The sequence below is a fragment of the Crocuta crocuta genome, unplaced genomic scaffold, assembly GCF_008692635.1.
Source record: "Crocuta crocuta isolate KB4526 unplaced genomic scaffold, BGI_CrCroc_1.0 scaffold235, whole genome shotgun sequence".
NCBI lineage: Eukaryota > Metazoa > Chordata > Mammalia > Carnivora > Hyaenidae > Crocuta > Crocuta crocuta.
This window is the reverse complement of record NW_027531285.1, coordinates 3,148,228-3,170,378: the sequence shown is the minus strand read 5'-3', so window position 1 is coordinate 3,170,378 and position 22,151 is coordinate 3,148,228. Positions and strand designations below refer to the sequence as shown.

Sequence of the window (22,151 nt, the reverse complement as noted above, 5' to 3'; positions counted from 1 at the left end):
GTGAACATAATTGCCCATTAGCTTTTCAACCTCAAGTCTTATGTTTTTACATGCCTTGCACTTTGTTTCTTACCTTTTCCTGCAGAAAGTCTGAAATCTCAACTATTTTTTAGATGGTACGCTTCTGTTTGCTACTATGCTTATGTGCGTGCTTTACTCTCGTATATCACCATATTACGGTAGGTAATTTTCTCTTTTAATTTTTTTATAGTTTTCCTTCTTTCCATGATCAATGTTCATATTCTTATTTGCTATTGCCAATCAGATATGTATTATGAACAGAAACAGGAATAAAAATAAATCAGCTAATAGATATCTCAGTTTATAAACCATACCTGCCAGACTGCAATAGCAGAAGGATCTTAATCATGGTACTAATTATTTTGAAAATAAAAGAAATATCAATAGAAAAAAAGAAGAAATACCAAAACAGAGGTCACTGTTCTCTAATAAAAGGAGCGACAACTTGGTAGTTTTAAAATCTTGGGATTTTTTCTAACAGAAGGAACTGAATCTGATTCTCAGTCTTTACTGGTAAAATAGTAAATATTCCAAAAGGTACTGTTAAATCAGTAAGATTGTGGATTTTAAAGTGTTTTGTATTTTTAAAAATTTAGATCAACAAAATGAAAGAAAGGTAAAAGGGGAGAGGACAAAAGGGGGAAAGAGAAAAAGTAAGGCACTAAAATCTGGTGCCATTTTGGATGGGTCTAAGATCAGTTTCCCAAGAGCATCACTGGGATGATTTCAAAAGAGTAATTATTACTCAAAATGATAAATACTATGGTGGCATTATCTTGGCTACTTGCACTTCTCCGGTCCACATCTATTTTCCAATTGGTTCTCTAAACTTATGGTGATTCTATGAGCTACTTGATAGCTGTTCAGTAAGTTAGTTTTTGGCTCAAATCAATCAGATCAGGTTTTTGTTATTTCAACTAAGAACTCACACAAAGGTCAAGACCAAAAATAAAGTTACACCTCAGATGTTAGCCACAGGTCCTGCACAAATAACACTGAAAACCAAAACTGTGGCAGTAAGCATCTTTTTAGAGCAAAGAAGAAATATTAGGAATTACCTAGGTGATTCTTATGTGGAGTACACATCAGAATCATCCAGGAAATTGCTTCAAAACATGCATNGGAGGGCACTTGTGGGGAAGAGCACTGGGTGTTATGTGGAAACTAATTTGACAATAAACTATTTGGGAAAAAAAAAAAACCATGCATCTCCATGGTTCACAGAAGACAAAATTCAATACTTCTTACATGGCTCAACCTCACTCATAATGAGAGAAATGATACTTAACATTTTTACCAAGAGACTACTACTTTTAAAAAATATATATTTTTTAATGTTTATTTATTTATTTTGAGAGAGAGAGAGAGAGAGAGAGAGCCTAAATGGGGGAGCAGCAGACAGAATCCCAAGCAAATTCTATGCTGTTAGCACAGAGCCCGAAACAGGGCTTGAACTCACAGACTATGAGATCATGACCTGAGCTGAAACCATGAGTCAGACAATTAACCAACTGAGCCACCCAGGCACCCTCAAGATACTACTTCTTACCTAACTGTCAACAATCCAGAGCTTGATAACATATTTTGATGAGGCTAATGGAAAATAGGTACTCTCTTAGATATCTGGGAACACAGAACGGTACAGACCCTACGGAGAGGAATCTAGCAATAAATGGCAATTATTACATGTCTTTACTCCTTGACTTAGCAATTTCATTCCAAGATTCTATCTTAAAGACATATAAGTAAAAACAAGAAATGAGATTTGCATAAACCTATTTATTGTAGCACTATTTGTAATAGCAAAAGAATGGAATCCTGGTATCCATCAACAGGATACTAGTTAAATTATTTTTGGTAGATCTATTCAACAGAGTACATACTGTGCAGCAACAAAAAGGTATATACCCTGCTATGGAGCAAACTCCAAGACAATACTGTTCAATGAAGAAAAGTACTTAAGAAGGGGGGGGCTGGGAGGGGAGATATGAACCCATATACTATACATATATCTGCTTATATTTTCAAAAAGATGCAATGAGAAAATAAACCAAAACTAATAAAAAATGTTTATGTACATTTTTAGGTAAGGGAGAAATGGGGGAGGGGTGGAATGGAGTAACCAGATGTCTCCAAGTGTACCCTGACTTAACAGTTTTAATCCAGAACTACGTAAACATTTTACATGCAATTAATAAAAATAAAAATAACTGAAAGCAATAAGCCCAATTGATTATCAACTTGGTGGTTTAACCAAATGGAAAATTATTTTAAGTTACTTTGAAACATGGTATTGCTATATACTCTAAAGAGGGAAACTCACAGAGAAATCATAAACTGGGCCTGTTGCTTTTAGTAATTTTAATGTTGCCAATCTGTATGCCTCCATTAGGATAAAACAGACAGAACTATGTTAATGTCATTTGGAATTAAGATTTTTGGGTTCAGAGAAAGAGAGAGAGAAATATAAAGTCAAATAGAGAAAGCCTATCATTTTTCTCTTTTTAGTGGAAAATGGTATGTAGGGACTATAGCTATTCTGAATTTGAAAATATCAGCATGAACTCAGTATTTGTTTTTTGCTAAAACATAAACATTTCCTACCCCTGGTCACTGAAAACTCCTAAAAACAACTGGCCTCATAGCAGTAAGTACCATAGGAATAATAGTATCTCTCTTCTTACTCTAGCCTCAATCCCACCCCTCCTGTGGCAAACCGTTTCTAGCATTCTAAGCACAGAGCTGCCTATACATACCACTCCTTTCTTATTTCCATATGGTTGTATACTATCCACACTACACCACACCTCTCACTTAATATTATTTTAGAACTTAGTTCCTTTGGATACATATATTTATTTCATTTCATTGTCTAACTAGGATTCCACTAACAATCTTTTGCTATTATAAACTCTCCTTCCCTCCCTCCCTCCTTCTCCCTCTCTCTCTCCGCAATATATATTTTACCTCCAGGAATTTTTTATCTTGCAGATATTTATACTGTTCATATATAATGAATGAATTCGCCTGCTAACCAAGACTCTCTAATCTGCAAATGCTGTTCCCTCTCCCTCTAATGCTCTTTGCTGCCAATCTGAGATGAATTTTGACTCTGCCAAGAGTTAAAGTGTTATGCTCTGAGTCCTTCTCTTACCCTATTCTCCTGTGTCTGCAGGCCATCTCTGATCCCAAGCAGACTAAAGATCTTGTTGCATCTAGTTAATAATCACTCTGTATGGAAACTGTCCATATAAAACAAACCTGTCTCAATACTATATAGTAAACTAGGGTCTTATGTTTTCATATATGTAATTCCACTTAAATTCTGGCCAATGAATGGATGACTAAATAGATGAAAAAAGCCCTTCTGCATCATTCTCCATTCTTAAATTTTTCTTTTTTTAATGTTTTATTTATTTCTAGGAGAGAGAGAGAGACAGTGTGAGCAGGGGAGGGTCAGAGAGAGAGGGAGTCACAGACTGAAACAGGCTCCAGGCTCTGAGCTGGCAGTCAGCAACAGAGCCTGACGCGGGGCTCGAACCCACGAACCGCGAGATCATGACCTAAGCGAAAGTCGGACGCTTAACCGACTAAGCCACCCAGGCACCCCCGTCATTCTCCATTCTAATAACCATTTAAGAACCATTTCTGTGATGTTTATTCTAATGCCCGAATTCTCCCACCACCAAAGAGGATGTATCTTCTTTGCATCCAGCACAGGTTCAATAAATACTTACTGAATAAATAAAATAACCCCTTTAGAAGGTTTCTACCTTTAAGGCCTATTGCAACAAACACACCACAGTATGAAACTAAAAGAAATTTATGGAATAAGTTTGCCAAACTGGATATTAAGAAGGAAGTTTCATCAGGGAATTGCTATTTTAAGTTATTACGAAAATAACTTACCAGTTACCTGTAACTGTAACCTTCCACTGTGGTTATTACTAGTATCAGACCGTGGTGAAGCAGTGGCCATGTCCCAATATTCAGCTTAAACCTATTAAAAAGTTAATTCATTCATATGTTAGACAAGGAAGTGTAATATTCAATATGATTAAAATAGTTTGAATCAATTAAACTACACCTAATATTTCCACTCATCAAATGACATATTCACGGTTGTCCTCCATTTAAAACTTAGTACTATAAGGATTATAGAAGAATATGGCCAATAAACCATATCTAACTCAATGTGGACAAAATAAACGATGATACTAAGAATCTAGGGTTATATATTAATCTATAAAAAATAAACATACAAATAGTTTTTATTATGTAAGATATAATTTATTTATTTTCTTGCTTGCTTACTTATCTGAACCACCTAAGTAAATTGGCCTTTCACTTTTTAATACTTCAATGTGTATTTCCTAATAAAAATCTCTTAAATTAACAATAGAACAATGATCAAATTCAGGAATTTAACTAGTACATCACTATTCTCTACTATACAGTCCATATTCTATAATGTCAAGTGTCGCAAACAAGGCATTATAATTTTTTCACTATAGTACCTAGTTCAGATTTATATATACTGCATTTGTTGTCCTGTCTTCAGTAAATCTTACGTTTCTTTATGTAGTTCATTTTTTTCATGTTCTGCTTCATTCCTTCACCTCAATTTTTATTTTAAATAAAATACAAAGCTGAGCTACTTCAGTTTTTTCCTACCTGGCAAATATTTTAAGACTAAATTTCTATCTGCCCTTAAACAACTAAAGGAAGGATAAAGTGGAACATTCTGGTCAAGATTGAGAAAAATTAATGAATATGTTTACCTTGTTTTTCCCTGTTTGTAGTCTTTTCTATGCTCTATTTAGATCCTTCCCCCAAACTCAGGAATCTAATACTCTAAAAATCATTATATTCTCTTTTCACTTATTTATAGTTGGATATATTATGTGCCCGTATATATGTGTGTATGTGCATAAAAAAATAAACACTTGCTTACTATTTGATTAACTAACTTTGGTTAATATTTATTCACAGATTCTGCAACCTCATCCAGGCCAGTGCTGTTATTCTGCAGATGAGAAAACCAACTCCAGGATTATGTCACCTGCAGGTACATCAGCTGTCATGTTCACAGAAGAAAATCAGTGGGAATAGAAATTTTCGATAATTCATGGACAATGAAGAAAATCAACGGTGAAGGTTTGCAACTGAAGGTTTTTAATTTTAAGTAGCTGGTATACTAAATATTTTGAAAGGTCCTCCTGCTTCAGTGTAAAAGATCCTGGATAAATTAAAACCAGTGTCGTTTTCAAACACTGTTTTCAAGAAGTATAAAAAATTATCAAGCTTGCTCCCACCCCATATAATAGCAAAAAATTAAAATTAAAAAAAAAAAAAACCCCACAACTTTTTAAACTAAGTTGAAATAGAACAGTGAGTAGTAAGCAAAAAATATTTTTTTAACTAGAATATTGCCCTGGATGTGCATGCTGATGGCAGCACTGGGATCAAGAGATAAAACACTGGGTCTGCTGCAAGGTAAGGGAGCGGAGACTCCCACAAGAAGGAAGGGCCCAAGTCAGCTATAACCTGTAACACAGCAAAAGCATATACATATGCTCGCAGGAATGGACCCCAATTTAAGACACTGTGATTACCCAAAATAAAGAGCAACCAATCATCAGCCTACAAAATCAAACTTATAAGAAAACAAACCACCACCACTGAGCAGGAACAAAAAATAATACTCTTTGAGCCTACATGGACTTTACATATTATGATTATTAATAGTATAGATTAAGTATAAATTTTTAAATATTTGATTTTAGCAATAAAAGATAAAGCATGGTCAAGCAAATAGAGTTGGAACAATGGCGCTGCATATTTGAAAAAGAAACCCAAGAGAATATGTTTAAACTCTTTATTTTAGAATAGTTTCAGATTTACAGAAAAGTTGAGAAGATAACAGAGTTCTCATATACCCCACACCCAGCTTCCATGTGGAGTATATAAGAACTCACATTACTATGCCACATTCATCATAATTAATGAGCCAATCTCAACATATTATTATTAACTAAATTCTATAATTTATTCAGACTAGATAGAACTTAAGATTCAGTAAATTTGAATATAAATCTGAAAAAGTCACTTACAAGTAAGTACTGAAATAAACAGATAGAAAATACCAGAGAAAGCCTAAAAGACATGAAAGTAATTTGACATTTATTTCTACTCATATTCCAGAAAATGAAGAAAGAGGAGGTCATACTAGGAGAAAAAAATAAGCAATTTTCTACAAACGATGAAAGACATTTATCGAGAATGCTAAGAAATACAGCATATACATACATGCATGTATATGTATACATATATATATATATATATGTAAGAAGATGGGATAAACATAAAGATGTTCACATGTATTCACACAGTAGTAAAATTGCAGGACACCAAAAAAGGACCATGTTAAAAAACAGCCAGAGAGAAGAGATTACAAAGAAAGAGAATCAGGTAACAGAATTCTTAACAGCAACAATAAAAGCATAGAAAGTTGAACAAGCATATCTACCAAGAACAAAGACAAAAATTATTCAACCACTAAAACTTTCTTTGGGATATAGGAAAGACATTAAGACACTGCCAGGAAAACCAAAAGAGAGTTTATCAACAGTAGAACTTTACTTTAAGAAAATCTAAAGAACATGTTTCATAAACAAATAAAATTACCACAGAATATGCTCTAAGAGGCAAGGGAAAGATGCGTGAAGAAACTGGTAAGCATACAAGTAAATCTAAACAAATATTGTCTGAGTAAAATAACAACAACATCTTAGTATAGGAGTTAATTATGTAAATCCCTTGCAGAGGGATTATAATCCAGTTTAATTTTAGACTGTACTGCACTTCCAGCAGAATTTTAAGGGTAATCATAAAATAGAAATGAAAGTATAATTTTCAAGCTAGTAGAGTAGAAAAGAATTTAAAAAACCCAACAACTACTAATCGATAAGAAGTCTAGACAGATTAAAAAAAAAAAAAAGCATAAATAACCAGAACTATCAGAACGCATAAAGAGAATTCAAATACAGAAATAATCATAACAATATATGGATAAATTAAAAAAAACGACACCAAGTAAAGATACTGATAAAATTAAAAAATATGGAAAATAACATGAGACAAATATAAACAAAAAGAAAGCTGGAATTAGTTAGAATAGCAGACAAATAGCATTATTAAGGAAAACAAAGAAAATGACACAAGGCTCAATTCAGTAGGTAGACATAAAACTTTAAATTTGCATGCTTAAAAGAAAATACTCCCCAACATAGCAGTCTCAGCAAAAAAGAAGGGAAAACTATCTCCCCAACAGACTTTCTGGATGAGGATGGTAGCACTGTTGGGGGAAGCATCCATGTCCCCAAACCAGTAAGCAGGACTGATCTGGATGATGTTTCAATCACTTGGTACAGTAATGATAACAGCATGTATAAGACACCTCCAGCTGATCACTACATCATGACCACTGCTTTACAGGCTGCCTGACAACCCATTATTGACCAGAGCCATCTTCCCAAACTGCTACTCTACATGGCTTTTCTAGGGAACACAACTTGTGATGTGACAGAAGTCTCCATTAAGGAATGCTTTAGAGGATTAAATATCAGTGCAGTTCATTTACCATGTGAATCCAGCAACTCAAAGAGATTGAAAAGTTTTGCTTACGTGGAGAATTTGCCTTCTTTGCTCAGTGCCCTGAACCTCAATGAAGAGTTTCTGGTTAACAAAATTCCAGTAGATACTCCTGATCAAGCTCAAGTTAAAGACAAGGATGCTTTTTCTTTTGGCTGAGGAAGAAATCAGGATTCTCAGAAAACATCCACACTGACAGCTTGGATGACTACCTAGAAGAAGTGATGATAGCTGTTAAAGCAAATATGATCATTACGGAGGCCAGGACTGCTAAGATGACTAACACAGCAGACTGTGATTGAAGCTATGGCTTCAGGATAAACAGCAGCAGAAGTGAATGTAGCAGTGCTACTAACAGATGACTGCAGAGGGAGAGGGACCACCATGAAGACCAATGTGATAGACATGATGTCAAGTCAAGGAGCTCCAAAGACCATCATTCTGGGGATGATTACAGATGTGATAACAGAGGTCTCTCCCAAAAAACCAAACTAAATCTAAAGCTGCAGAGTATTTCTAAGGAAGGGGACTCCTTGGCTGGCACCCCTAGTTTAGTGAAGCAGCTTCTATGTTTGGAGCAGCAAAGCCTATTGACCCAGCTCTAAGAGAATAGGGAGTAAGAAAGCAGCTACAGAAGGAACAAGAGAATATGCAACATCAGCTAGATGAACCCAAACTAGAATGACAGCCCTAAAAGAGATACTCAAACTGGCAAACCAAAGAAACTCCAGAACAAGAATGGTCAAGGTCAGGAAATGAGTCATCTCAAACTGGGACTTCCGCTGCATCTATCAGAAGTCAGAGCAGGATGCATGAAGGAGAGAAAGTGAGAAGTCTGGAAAATTAAATACTCAGTAAGGCAGAAGACTGCCACTCTCCAACTTCTAATCCTCCAAACCTGATTAGCTGATGAAGGTAATACTGTCCCCTCCATTAAAAGGGGAAGCTTGGTGAAGTGAAGTGCTAATCCTTGTGCTGATTTCAGAGCTCAGACACAGAAGCAATCTCCCACAAAGCATGGGGGGAAAGTAGCTCCAGCTCAATCATCTCAGAAAGGATAAACCTGGAAAGATGAAAATAAACTAGATGGGGAGTGTCCAAAAAGGTAGAAGTGGGAACTCCAGCATGGCCCAATGGAAGGGAACAAAGACAAACGGAAGGACTCTGAAAGGAAACATGGCAAAAAGGATCAAAATTCTAATTTTGCACCTGAGCCAAAGAAACCTAAAGAATTCAGCCTGTAAGTGCAGTACTGAAAATGTGCTCTCTCTGTTGATGGATAATATTAAAATGAGGGGAAAGGATTATTCAGAATAGACCTCCAGATCCTATACTTTTTCCTACTCTAACTACCCTGAAACATTCCTGAGCAAATCAAACATATACCTAGACAAGACAAAATAAAATTCACCATCTCTTGGCGGGGGGTGGGGGGGAGCCTCAAAGGATTTTTAGAACTACAGGAAGAAATTGACAAACTGGCATTGTCGTGGGTGATCTCACACTACAATTTTTCATAGGTCAAAAATAAAAATAAAAACAAAATAAACAAGCAGAACTTAAACAGAATCTTATACCCAGTATTAAAAAATAAAACATTCTTGGGGCACCTGGGTAGCTCAGTCAGTTAAGTGTCCAACTCGATTTCAGCTCAGGTCATGATCTCAAGGTCATGAGATCAAGCCCTGCCCAAGTTTCACGCTGGGAGCAGAGCCTGCTTAAGATTCTCTTTCCCTCTCTTGCTCCCCTTTTCCCACTCTGCTCACAGGAAGGGAGGGAGGAAGGGAAGACAGAGAGAGAGAGAGAGAGAGAAAGACAGACAGACAGAAGAAAGAAAGAAACATGTTTCTCAAGCATTTAAGAGGCATACAAAAAACTAATATATACGCTGGAAGATAATAAAATCACACTGAATTTCAAAGAAGATATATCAATTATATTGTTCCCAGGCTCTGACCATATATAATTAAGTTAAAATATTAATAATGGAAGATAAATTTTATAAACACAAATAGAAAAAAAACTTCTAAATATTTCATAGTTTAGAAGAAGCTATGCTGAAAAATTTTAAAACTACTACTAAGAACTGAATAACAAATATACCATATAAAAATTTGTGGAATACAAAAAAAGTTAACTTAGAGGCAAATCTACACTCTGAAAAACTTACAGTAGGGAAAGAAAAAAGGTTGAAAATTAGTAAGTTAATAAGCCAATCTGTTAAGTTAGAAAGAAATTAACAGAATAAACCCCAAGAAAGTATGGAATAATAAAGAACAGAAACTAATGAAAGAAAAAAAGATGACAGAAAGGATCAACAAGTCACAGTTCTTAGAAAACACTAAAACAGGGGCGCCTGGGTGGTTCAATCAGTTGAGTATCCAACTTCAGCTCAGGTCATGATCTCGCAGTTCATGAGTTCAAGATCTGTGTTGGGCTCTGTGTTGGGCTTGGAGCCTGGAGCCTATTTCAGATTCTGTGTCTCCTTCTCTCTCTGCCCCTCCCCCACTTGTGCTCTGTCTCTGTCTCTGTTTCTCTCTCTCAAAAATAAACATTAAAAACAATTTTTTTAATTAAAAAAAACCACTGAAACAAATAAATGCCTGGCAAGACTGATAAAAGGTAAATAAAATAAAACAAAATAAAAAAGATGAGATGAAATGAAATGAAATGAAATGAAATGAAATAGAAGCCCCAAAATAGACCACAGTATGTAAGAACATCCTCATGTAACAGACACAACAATGCAGATCTGTGGAAATGAGGGACTACTAAATAGTACTGAAATTACCTACATGGAAAAATTTAATTGGATCCTCACTTTACATCATATACAAAATCAATTCAACTTTAAAATTTTTAGAGGAAATTAGAGGAGAAAACTCTTTTGTGCCCTCCTAGAACAGAAGGATTTCATAAACAAGCTTACTAACCAAAAAAGCAAAGCATGACTATTTGGACTACGTGGAAACCAAAAACTTCTGCTTATCATAAAACATTACTAACCAAACTAAAAGACAAACTACAAATTATAAGGTATTTACAAAACATAAAGCTGATTAAAGATTAGTATTTTTTTTAACATTTATTTATTTTTGAGAGACAAAGCATGAATGAGCAGGGGAGGGCAGAGAGAAAGGGAGACACAGAATCTGAAGCAGGCTCCAGGCTCCAAGCTGTCAGCCCAGAGCCCGATGTGGGGCTCAAATTCATGAACTGTGAGATCATGACCTGAGCCAAAGTCGGACACTCAACTGACTGAGCCACCCAGGCACCCCTAAAGATTAGGATTTAAACTATATAAGAACTTCTATAAAAAAAAATAAGGTAAAACAACACAAGTAGTCAAATGGGCAAAAATCCTGAACAGGAATTTTATAGAACAAGGAAACCTTGGGGCGCCTGGGTGGCTTAGTCGGTTAAGCATCCGACTTTCTCCTGGGTCATGATCTCGCGGTTCGTGGGTTCGAGCCCCGCGTCGGGCTCTGTGCTGACTGCNATTAAAAAAAAAAAAAAAAGAACAAGGAAAACTGTAAGGTCAATTTATACATGAAAAGATACAGAATCTTATTATTCATCAGAGAAATACAAGACCACATGAAATGTTATTTTTAAACTCATTAGAATGATAAAAACTAGNAAAAAAAAAAAAAAAAAAAAAAAAGTCAGTGGTGGCTCTTATACACTACTACTAAGTGTTTAAAATTTTTTTTTAAATGTTTATTTACTTTTGAAAGAGAGAAAGAGAGACTGCGTAAGCATGGAAGAGGTAGAGAGGGACACAGAATCCGAAGCAGGCTCCAGGCTCTGAGCTGTCAGCAAAGAGCCTGATATGGGGCTCTAACTTAAGAAACATGAGCTCATGACCTGAGCCAAAGTCAGAGGCTTAAACTAAACTGAGCCACCCGGTCACCCCACTGATACTAGGTATTTAAATTGGTAAAATCCTGCTGGTAGGTGTTAAAATTGGTACAATCACTGGAAAAACAATTTGATACTATCATATAAAGTTGAACATCTGCATGTCCTTCAAAGAGCAATTCTAGACATATAATACAATAATTTTTGTACCTGTGTGCCAAGTGTAAACATAGTTCAAAATAACCAAAAAAAAAAAGAAAGAAAAAAAGAAAAACAGTCAAATGGTAGAAAAATGGTTAAGTTAATTAGGCTAACACACAATTATACAGCAGTGAGAATGAATGAACTACAGTTGCAGGCAACATGAATGGGTCTTAGAAACAACAGTCAATGAAAAAAAAATACAAATGGAGTTCTGAGTCTTCTTACTCGGGGCCACCTTTAAGATTTAACATTCTCCACTGAGGTCATCTTCCTCTTACTCAGTCCCACCTCTAAGACTTAACATTCTACACTTAGGTCATCAAGAAATATTTCCAACTCTTAAACACAAAGAAAGAAATGAATTCCTTTGGCAGTTATCATCACCTCATCTTTTGCTATGCATTTCCTTTGAAAATGCCACAATTCCATGATTGAAAAAGAAATCCAAAAACATGGAGGCACAGTGGATTCTGAGCATTTCAAATGCTTATACAATCAACAAACAACTAAATGAAGCCCATTGATGAACTGATGAGGTCCAAAGGCAATCAAATGACAAACCTGTCACTCTTCCAAGGAGTACACTACGAATCTAATGAAAACATTTCTGCACAAACTAAATAAATTAGTATGTGGAAATACTTCTGCTAGATTTCTGCACTCTGGATAAGGCACTTTATTTTGTATGTTGTACAGCAATAACCACAGCCCAAAAATAAATCTCCATAATTATTTACTTATAAATTTGAATGTGCACCCTGAAATTTTTCTATGTATTCTTTTAATACTTGAATATTTTCTTTGGAATATACAAAGATTTGTAAATTAGGTTTTCCTCTTACAATAAGATAACTTTTGTGCAAAGTTTACAAGGCTATAAACAGAACAATTTTTAAACTCAAAACAAAAAAAAAATACATTTGTGGAAATACAACTAAAGAAAAGAAGAGATAAGAAAATTAGAATTAAAAAAAAAATTCAGAACAGCAGTTACTTCAGCGGTTGGGGAAAGACAGGACCATACTATGCAGTTACAGAGGTGCTCACAGGTAGCTCTTTAACTGTGTGGGTACTGAACTACTTCTTAAGTGGTTGGTTCCCAAATGTTTGTTTTTATTAACTTCCATATATTACATATAATCTGGCATGTTCAAATTACAGAATTTTTAAAACTTTAAAGAATGCATGGAAGGCAAGGAAGTAGGTAAAGTGTAGATCACTAAATTATCAAGTATGATGGAAAGGGAGTATGTCTACAGCCTGTGAAGGGGAAAAAAAGGAAAGGCATAGCTTTCACACAGATGATATTATTAGTCTACCAAGAAAAAGATAGTTCTTCCTCTGAACAACGGATGAGGGATCTAAGGAAAGGTGAAGATACTAATTCATTTGGAAGCAGATTAAAAGAAAATTAAAGGGGCGCCTGTGTGGCTTAGTCGGTTAAGTGTCCAACTTTCGCTTGGGTCATGGTCTCGCGGTTCGTGGGTTCGAGCCCCGCGTCAGGCTCTGTGCTGACTGCCAGCTCAGAGCCTGGAACCTGTTTCAGTCTGTGACTCCCTCTCTCTCTGACCCTCCCCTGCTCACGCTGTCTCTCTCTCTCTCCTAGAAATAAATAAAACATTAAAAAAAAAAAAAATTTAAAAGAAAATTAAAGGATCTTATTAGTCGATTAGATAGAAAGGTAAAAGGCACAGGATTCACTATTTTGCGTACATGCTTCTGGTAATCAGTAACTGAAAACTTAAACTGCAAAACATGACAGAGATGGTTCAAAAAATGGTACCATTTTGCCTTAAAAGGAACACAGCAAATAAAATAATCAATTTTAACATACAATTAGTTCCCACACTTTACTTAATAACAAAGTTGTATGATACTTGAAATATAATGCACTGCCATTTATATTCTTTAATCTGACATTACAATAACACTGTATGAGTAGGGGGTACTAATCTCATCTTACAGATGAGGAAATCATGTCTCAAAAGTGTTAAAAGTCTAGTCATATTTTTTATGACAATATAAGGTCTAGATTGGTATAATTAATTGTCAATATGTGGAGTCAGAGTGTTAAATATAGTCTTACTTAAAAAAGAAGTTGCTAATCACTTACTATGTACCAGGAACTGTGCTAGACACTGGGGATATAAAGATGAGTAAGACAGGATTCCTTCTTTCAAGGAGCTCATAGTCTAGTGAGGAGACAAACCTGTAAACAAATAAATACCTTCAGTGTTACAGTTACTAAAATAGATGCAAAATGTAAAGCAGAACATCTAGAGCACACAAGAAAAAGTGGATAATCCAAACTATCAGAATCAGGAGTTGTTCACAGAGAAGATACCTTTGAATCAACTGTGTCTTCCTTTGAATGAACTGTGTCTTGAAGTATAATTCTTGAAGAGAAAATTACAGAAAGTATGGCACATTCAGAGAACTATTAGAATGGCTGGAGAATGGAAGATAGGGATAGTATCAAGTGATAAGGTTAACAGGCAAACTGAGTAATCTAAATTGTACCAGATCCTATGGAATAGTTTATATGGTATTCGAAATATAGCAAGCATAGTAGTTTAAAGTTTATTATTAAGGTAACTGATAGATACCAATAGGTTTCAATAACAAGAATCACATTTGAAGGGAATTAACTCTGGCAGCAGCAAGGTTAGATTTACAACACTGAGTTTATCTGATCAGAGCACTTGGCGGGGGTTGGTACTCAGGTTATATATAAGATCTTTAACCAGATGGTTATGGGATAGCTGAGGGTTAGAAAAAAAGAGGTGTTCTGAACTACCAAAATTTCCCACTTCTCTGTCTGGGTGGTAAAGGTGCCATAACCAGGATAAGGAGAAGAAGAACAAATTGTGGGAGACAATACAGTACAAAGTTTAAAAGCCAATTCCACAGTCATACTATTTTGATTTCATTTCCAATTCTACCACTTAACAGCTGTGTGACCAAGTACGGCAAAAGGCAAAAACAAAGCCTGAGTTTGTTAAACTTTTGAGCAAACTAGTTATTCATCCAAATGAATTTAGGTTACAACCTATGGCCAGAGGATATGGCCAGTTATATGGAAGCTGATTATGTCCAGCTCGATCCTTTAAAAATGCCACAGAATTGTAGAAGAGTTCATTAATATTCAACTGCAAATAAGAGAGTCCTGAATGTAGATAATGAACTATGCTTCCAGTCCTCCAAGGTTATAGACCTATCAAATCCTCACTTAGAAGGTGTATCTTAATTGCCTGCTTACTTCAAGATGTCATTCTTAAGTCAGAAGCAACATTTAAAAAAAAAGAACAACAAATCTGATCCATTTTGCGTGCTATCCATAGTATCAAGACTTGGAAAAGCCAGAGAACTACTGTCACATATCTACCTGCCTGAATCAATTAATAAACACCCTTACGGACTACCTAGTCTATAAAGTGGGCATGGTGAGGACACAAAAATTGTAGAAGACAAAGTTTTAGTTAATACTTAGCCTGGTTTTGAAAACAGTATTAATACATAGTAAACACTTCAGTAACAAGATAAGATGGTACATAATCAGATGCCAGGGATGTTTCATCTAATGAATGCAGAAGTTGGAAGGTTAGAAAGCCTGCATTTAGACAAAGCTATTACATCAACTGCACAAAATCTAAAACTCACTGGAAGTGGCAAGGATATAGATGAAAAAAGTAGCTTCCCTGCCCCTAAAATACCCAAGATTCAGCAACTCTAAAGCAGAAATAAGTATTTCATAAAAGCATAAACTACAAAATAGGAGATTAAATTTTAAATAATACAGGAATGTTACTTCTATATAAGGTCATTCATAAAAAGATATTATTGATCATTTCAATGAACTTATAAAATGGGAGAGAGTAAATAAGACGGTGACTCATACTGACTTGCCAGGACCATTTAGTTTTTAGTTCTGCTACCTGGGAAACCTTTTGCTTCAGGACACACTGGGGTGAGTATTTGGTAACTTCAGTAAACAGTATAATGGCTCTTTGTAGGCAGGTTTTTTGATGTATCTCAAAGAGATTTTTCTTACAGAATCCTGTTATAATAAAGCACAGTCCCGTTACATTTTATATTTCTGTATGACCTAAATATTCAGAAAGGAAACATCAACTTTACAGGGACAACTCATCAGTGGGCTTCAATACCACTGGGACTGCATGTTGAGTGAAGGGAAAAGGAAGGAGCAAGAAACTTTCTCAATACCCAGTATCTTTTAGCCATCAGAATTGTTTAGTTTTACCAAACTCCAAATAACTGCTGCCCTGTGGTCTCCTAAGAATCCAAAGGCATTTCCAACTTCCTAATCAGGCCCACAGTTCTTCCCTGCACCACGCCATCACCCCCACTCCTATCTCGACATCTATGCCAACAACACCCTGCCCTTGTATCCCACCAGTGCGTCTCATTCCACTGACCATCAGGGCTGACCCCATATTTGTACTACGCATGCTCCCTTAACAATCTGTCCACTTAGCCCAGGGCCTCCAGTCCCTCCAGCTCCCCTTCTTCCCCACCAGTGCCTAGTGGCAATATTATGATAGGGAAAAAATAGGATAAAATAGGCAGAGAGGGAAAGATTAGGATCTGAGGCCCTGGGTGGGGAAAAACACATATTTTAGAACAATGCTGGGAATGTCTGACCACAGTAAGCTCCCTCGGGCCTTAAGGTCTCTCTCTCTTAAGAATGTATAGGAGCCCCTGGGTGGCTAAGTTGGTTAGATGTCCAACTTTGGCTCAGGTGATGATTTCACAGCACGTGAGTTAAAGTCCCGTCTGGGCTCTGTGCTGACAACTCAGAGTGTGGAGCCTGCTTCAGATTCTGTGTCTCCATCACTCTCTGTCCCTTCCCTGTTCACATTCTGTCTCTCTCTCAAAAATAAACAAACATTTTTAAAAAATTAAAAAAAAAAAAAAAAGAATGTAACAGACACCACCTATTCCTCCTCAGGTTTTCCTCAGGAACTTGACAAAAGATCTGACTAAAAATAAGTAAACCATTAAACCTTATGACCCACGAGGAACGGTATTGCCATGGCCACCCTTCATACAATGGAATCAAGCGAATCAGGAATGGACAACCCAGCACCTAGAGTTATCCAGCCAATAAAGATAAACCTGAGAAGGAACAAGGGGGAAGGGAAGGTGGGGTGGTTAGAGAGCTTTCCTACTACTCTTACTTTCTGCTCTTATACTCTAATAAACTTTTGCCTGCTGCTCATTTTGTGTCCATCTTTTCATTCTTCGATGCAGTGAGACAACAAACCATGGCTACTGAGGTAAAAAAAAAAAAATCCTGCAATAATATTGTCACTATTTTACGTTTTCATTGCACTTCACAGTTTCAAACTGTCACGTACAATTCTGTTCAGGATGGAAGCTGGCTGATTTTTTTTTTTAATGTTTTATTTATTTCTGAGACAGAGAGAGAGACAGACAGCATGAGCAGGGGAGGGTCAGAGAGAGAGAAAAGATACAGAATCCGAAGCAGGCTCCAGGCTCTGGGCCAGCTGTCAGCACAGAGACCAACAGAGAATTGGAACCCATGAACCATGAGATCATGACCTGAGCCGAAGTCGGACGCTTAACGACTGAGCCACCCAAGCGCCCCCGTTTTTTTTTTTTTTAAGTTTATTTATTTTGAGTGAGAGAGAACGTGCACCAGGGAGGAGCAAAGAGAGAGTGACAGGGAAAGAGAGAAACCAAGGCAGGCTCCATGTTGTCAGCAAGAGTCCAAACAAAGAGACAAAGGGTCACTTAACTGATTGAGCCATCCAGTTGCTCCATGAAAGCTAGCTGATTTCTTAAGAAGTTTACTTGTCCAGATAGACCTATCTATGTAAGTATCACTCGTTAATCCTCTTCAATGCAAAACACAGAAACATCACCCTCCTGATAATTTACAAATGCCACTGAGTAAAAAAAGAATGAACACTTCTAAACTGTCATTCCAGTGACTTTAAAAGCATTTGGCAATATCTACCAAAGGACAAATAAAAATGGGCACCTATATGTACTTTTTAACTTCTGACTATAGTTTGGTGTTTATTTTAATCTAAAAATGCCTATCTAATCACAGGCTCTAATAAACTCATCTTTCCTCCATCCTTCTGTACTTTCAATTTCAAAGTTTCTTTTAGTGCACTATATTTTGGAACTTTACAAGAGCATAAGAAGTCTTTTTCTTTTTAATGAGAAAAATGTATTTATCTTCAAAATGCCAAATTTCCTGAATCAGTATCTCCCAACTCATTATTTATCTCCACTCAATTTTAGATTTTCAACCAGGAGATAAATCCATTAGTTTTCTCCAAACGTTTTGGTTCTGTTTTCAGTCATCCTTCAAGTTTCATCTCTACTTTTCCAACAATACAAGTCTAGTCCTCTTTTCTTGACTTTTTTTCCCTAGATATAGCTCACATCTCCCCCTTTCATAAATTCATTCTCTATTTTATTATTTCATTTTCTGTGTATAGTGAATTTATATTCAACTGTATCTTTTAAGTGTTATTTCTCTCAATTACACAGAAAATCTGCTTTACAATAAACTTCTCAAAATTTTCCTCCATTAATATCTTATGCTGCCACTTCAAGCTAATAAGCAAAAACAAAATGAAAATCTTATACTGAAATGTCCTATATACATCACAATTTTAGGTTTAAGCACTAAACCTTGACCTATCTGTAGATTCCCTTATTGCCAATTTTAACCATTTCCAAATATGTGAACTCTTTGCTCTCAAAATTACTGTGACCAATCTAAACTAATGGTTATACAGTTATTACAAACTTCTTTCCCTTCTTCAAAATCAACAAACATTCATAGTAACAGTGTGAATGTTATGAGGTAGTCAGAAGCCTAGCTGAATTTTTATCCTATGTCTCTTCAAATTATCATGGCACACACCCTTATTAACTGCTGCCCATTAATTTCCTGCAATTTACTTCCTCATTTCTTCACATAAAATTCACTCTCTATTTACAGAAATTCAGGTCCAACAGCTAATCAAACTACTTAATTCTCTTTCTCATTCTATTTAGTTCTAATTAAGTTACTTCTTGATTCTGGTTAATTCCAATTCCATCCTTGACATCAAATCAGCCTTGTATCACAGGTAGGAGGGCTCCAATCCAAGCACAAACATGATCACAGTAACTTAACCTGAGAAATAATTACAAGATAGTTACCTACCCAAGGCAAACTTAACCAGTCTTCCTTTCAAACAAAATGCTTTTCTTTTTTTTTTTTTTAAATGTTTTTTTATTTATTTCTAGGAGAGAGAGAGAGAGACAGCATGAGCAGGGGAGGGTCAGAGAGAGAGGGAGTCACAGACTGAAACAGGCTCCAGGCTCTGAGCTGGCAGTCCGCACAGAGCCCGACGCGGGGCTTGAACCCACGAACCGCGAGATCATGACCTAAGCGAAAGTCGGACGCTTAACCGACTAAGCCACCCAGGCGCCCCCAAAATGCTTTTCATATAAACTTCCAGCGAGCAAAAATGTACAGGGTCTTGTCTATAAGGAATGCAAATTCCTTCCAAAAAAGGTAATAAATAATTAATGATAGAATTTGGACAGTAGACTAGAGGTTAAACTAGTATGAGACACCAAAGCAAAGGCCAGTCCAGATGATCAAATATCAAAGATATTTCTATCCTGAGCTGATAGAAATAACATTTTGCTTTTTTTCCAAGCCACAGGTTAACAATTTTTTTAAAAAGTACATTTACTACAAATTTAATATAAAACTCTAAATACCTAGTAATGTTTGAAGTTACAAGAAACACAAGTCCAGTCCTGTCAACAACTAAACTGTCACTTATAGAAGGCTTTCAGTCGGCTTGTGGTCCAATTATTTCTAATGAGATGGAGTGGAGAGGATGAAAATAAGAAACTATCATTAAGCAAAGTCTAGTTTGAATTTGGATTTAAATGTCTATTCCCACATCTATTAAGAGGCAGTGAAACAGTGGTTAAAAGTGTAAATTCTGCAGCCAGACTGTCTAGATTCAAACCTTAGCTTCACTTGACTACTATGCTCAACTTTTGGCAGGCTCCTTTACCTCATAATGCTCAGTTTTTACATCTATAAAATGAAGGTAACAGTATCTACCTTATTAGTATATTGACAAAGCACTAAGAAAACTATCTGGCACATGGTAAATGCTTAATAAATAAACTGACAGATCTTGGACAAGTAATTTAACCTAAGTGGCAAATGACCTAGGTGAGATCCAAATAAGTATTTTGGGAACTATAAAGGCTGTATAAATGCTCAATTATTAAAAATATAACATATGAGAGGGAGGCCTGGGTGGCTCAATTGGTTAAGCACCTAATCCTTAGTTTCGGCTCAGGTCATAATCTCACAGTTCATGAGTTCAAGCCCCACATCAGGCTCTGCACTGACAGTACTGAGTCTGCTTGGGATTCCCTCTCTCTTCATCTCTCTGCCCCTCCCCTGCTCGTTCTCTTTCTGTCTCTCAAAAATAAATAAGGAAACTTAAAAAAAGCAACATTAAATATGAGAAAGAGTAAAAAATAAGACATTTACCTAGTCCTACTATATTTACTGCAATTTTATCAGTTAATTTTTCTGAACACTGAGATTATCCTTTTGAAACTTAATGCTATGGACTTTTGAGACCCTTGCCCCATCTACTTTATTTTAAATAACTTTTGGCAGACATTCTTATAAAATTATACTACATGCAATCCTGTCCAAGTACTATCTTTAAAAATGAAGTATACCCTCCTAAGTTCCAAAGTGATTACATGCTTACACCACTTTCACTTCCTAAGATAGTGCTTTCCTCCACCCCCCACTCATAACCAAGTCTCTCTTAGCCACCATACAGATGTGGGGCTCATGTATTACAAAAACAAACAAAAAGCAAACCAGTCAAAACAAGAGCAATAAGAAGAAAAAAAAACCAAAATGACAATAAAAACGGGGGAAAAACACCTGTCTTCTCAAAAGAATAGCCAACCTTCTTTCTTATCTCCTACTCACTCTTCTACCCATGCAATTTGGTTGCTGCCTCAGTACTGTATGAAGTATGTCCCCCTCCTCTTCCATGTCCAAACAGTAGCTACTTGCTATCTATTATTTTTTCCAGGACCTCTCTGAATCATCAGATAATGGTTCATTCACTAAACACTGCCTGGGCCTCCACATTCTCGCTACAAAATCCTGACCCAAGCCTCCATTTAATATTTCTAGCAAAAGAAAAGCAACTTACCATGGGGCAAAAAGGAGCTATTAATAAACAAACCAGATGTTAGGCATTTCTTTTAATAATTTTTATGGATTAAGTCATTCAGCATATATACACCAAATGTGTCTCCAGGTAATCTGTTAAACAGTAATGTGTTAAATCATTTAAGATAAGCGCTCTGCCCTCAGTGAGCTTATAAATTAGCAGTGGAAACAGATACAGAAGTCAGCAGCTTTAGGCTCAGTGCAGAGTACTATACAGAAATACAAAAAAGGAGCACCTAAATCAGATTTGGTGGGAAGAATTATCAGGAAAAGCTTCTAAGAGATGGTAACAGTAAGAGGTAAAAAGAGAAAACTGTTTACTGGACAATATGGACGCCAGCAGGCTCTTAGCAAGAGTAATTTTAATAGAATGGTAGGACCAGAAGCTAATGGCTTAAGAAACCAGTGTTTAGATTTTTGACTGTGAAGGAAAAGATATATATAGGCTTAAAGGGATGTATGCATAGGTTTGTTTTTAAAGATGGAAGAGACTTGAACATATTTTTAGACAGGAAGAAGCTGAAGTCATAGAAGAAATGATGGTTCTAGACAAGATCTCTGAGAAGGCAGGGCTAGTTGAGACTTAACATAGAGGTACAGACATGCCTTACACTGAGGCTAGGCAGAGAAAAGAATGGGTGAGAATACAGATATCTCTGAAAGTGGGAAGAAAGTTAAAGAGGTTTTGCCTACGCGCGCCTGGGTGGCTCAGTCAGTTAAGCGTCCGATTTCAGCTCAGGTCATGATCTCATGGCTCGTGGTTTCGAGCCCCGCATCGGGCTCTGTGCTGACAGCCAGCTCAGAGCCTGAAGCCTGTTTCAGATTCTGTATCTCCCCTGCTCATGCTGTCTCTCTCTCTCTCTCAGAAATAAATAAAACATTAAAAAAAGATATATATTTAAAAAAATTTTTTTTAAATTAAAGAGGTTTTGTCTACATATTTCCTCAATGAAGGAGGCACTCCTTGAGACACTGGGAATACAATGCATTCCCGGTTTGAAAGAGGGATGCAGCTAGGTAAGGAATTCAAGACAACAGAGCAGAGACTTAGGTCCAGGGGAATAGTAGCACCAATCCCTACAGACATGTGAGTATTTTTCCAACTCATTTTTAATAGTTCATGCTTAGAAGC

At 36.2% G+C, this 22,151-nt stretch overlaps 1 protein-coding gene and 2 pseudogenes across 6 annotated transcripts in view; 2 read left to right on the top strand and 1 right to left on the bottom strand.

Moving 5' to 3' along the window:
• Positions 1-22,151, bottom strand: part of WWP1 (WW domain containing E3 ubiquitin protein ligase 1) — a 134,309-nt gene that overhangs the window by 96,687 nt on the left and 15,471 nt on the right. For 3 of the 6 annotated variants that reach the window (XM_077771290.1, XM_077771295.1, XM_077771291.1), the window contains 2 exons: positions 13,853-13,948; positions 3,931-4,021 (listed from right to left, as the gene is read on the bottom strand). In XM_077771290.1, coding sequence (XP_077627416.1) covers positions 3,931-4,000 — 70 coding nt within the window. In that variant the 5' untranslated portion in view covers positions 4,001-4,021; positions 13,853-13,948. Of the gene's footprint in view, positions 1-3,930; positions 4,022-7,707; positions 7,887-13,852; positions 13,949-22,151 lie in introns of all 6 variants that reach the window. The other 3 variants (XM_077771293.1, XM_077771294.1, XM_077771292.1) reach the window with 2 other exon arrangements.
• Positions 5,460-7,890, top strand: LOC144237636 (eukaryotic translation initiation factor 4B pseudogene; annotated as a pseudogene).
• Positions 7,899-8,918, top strand: LOC144237635 (eukaryotic translation initiation factor 4B pseudogene; annotated as a pseudogene).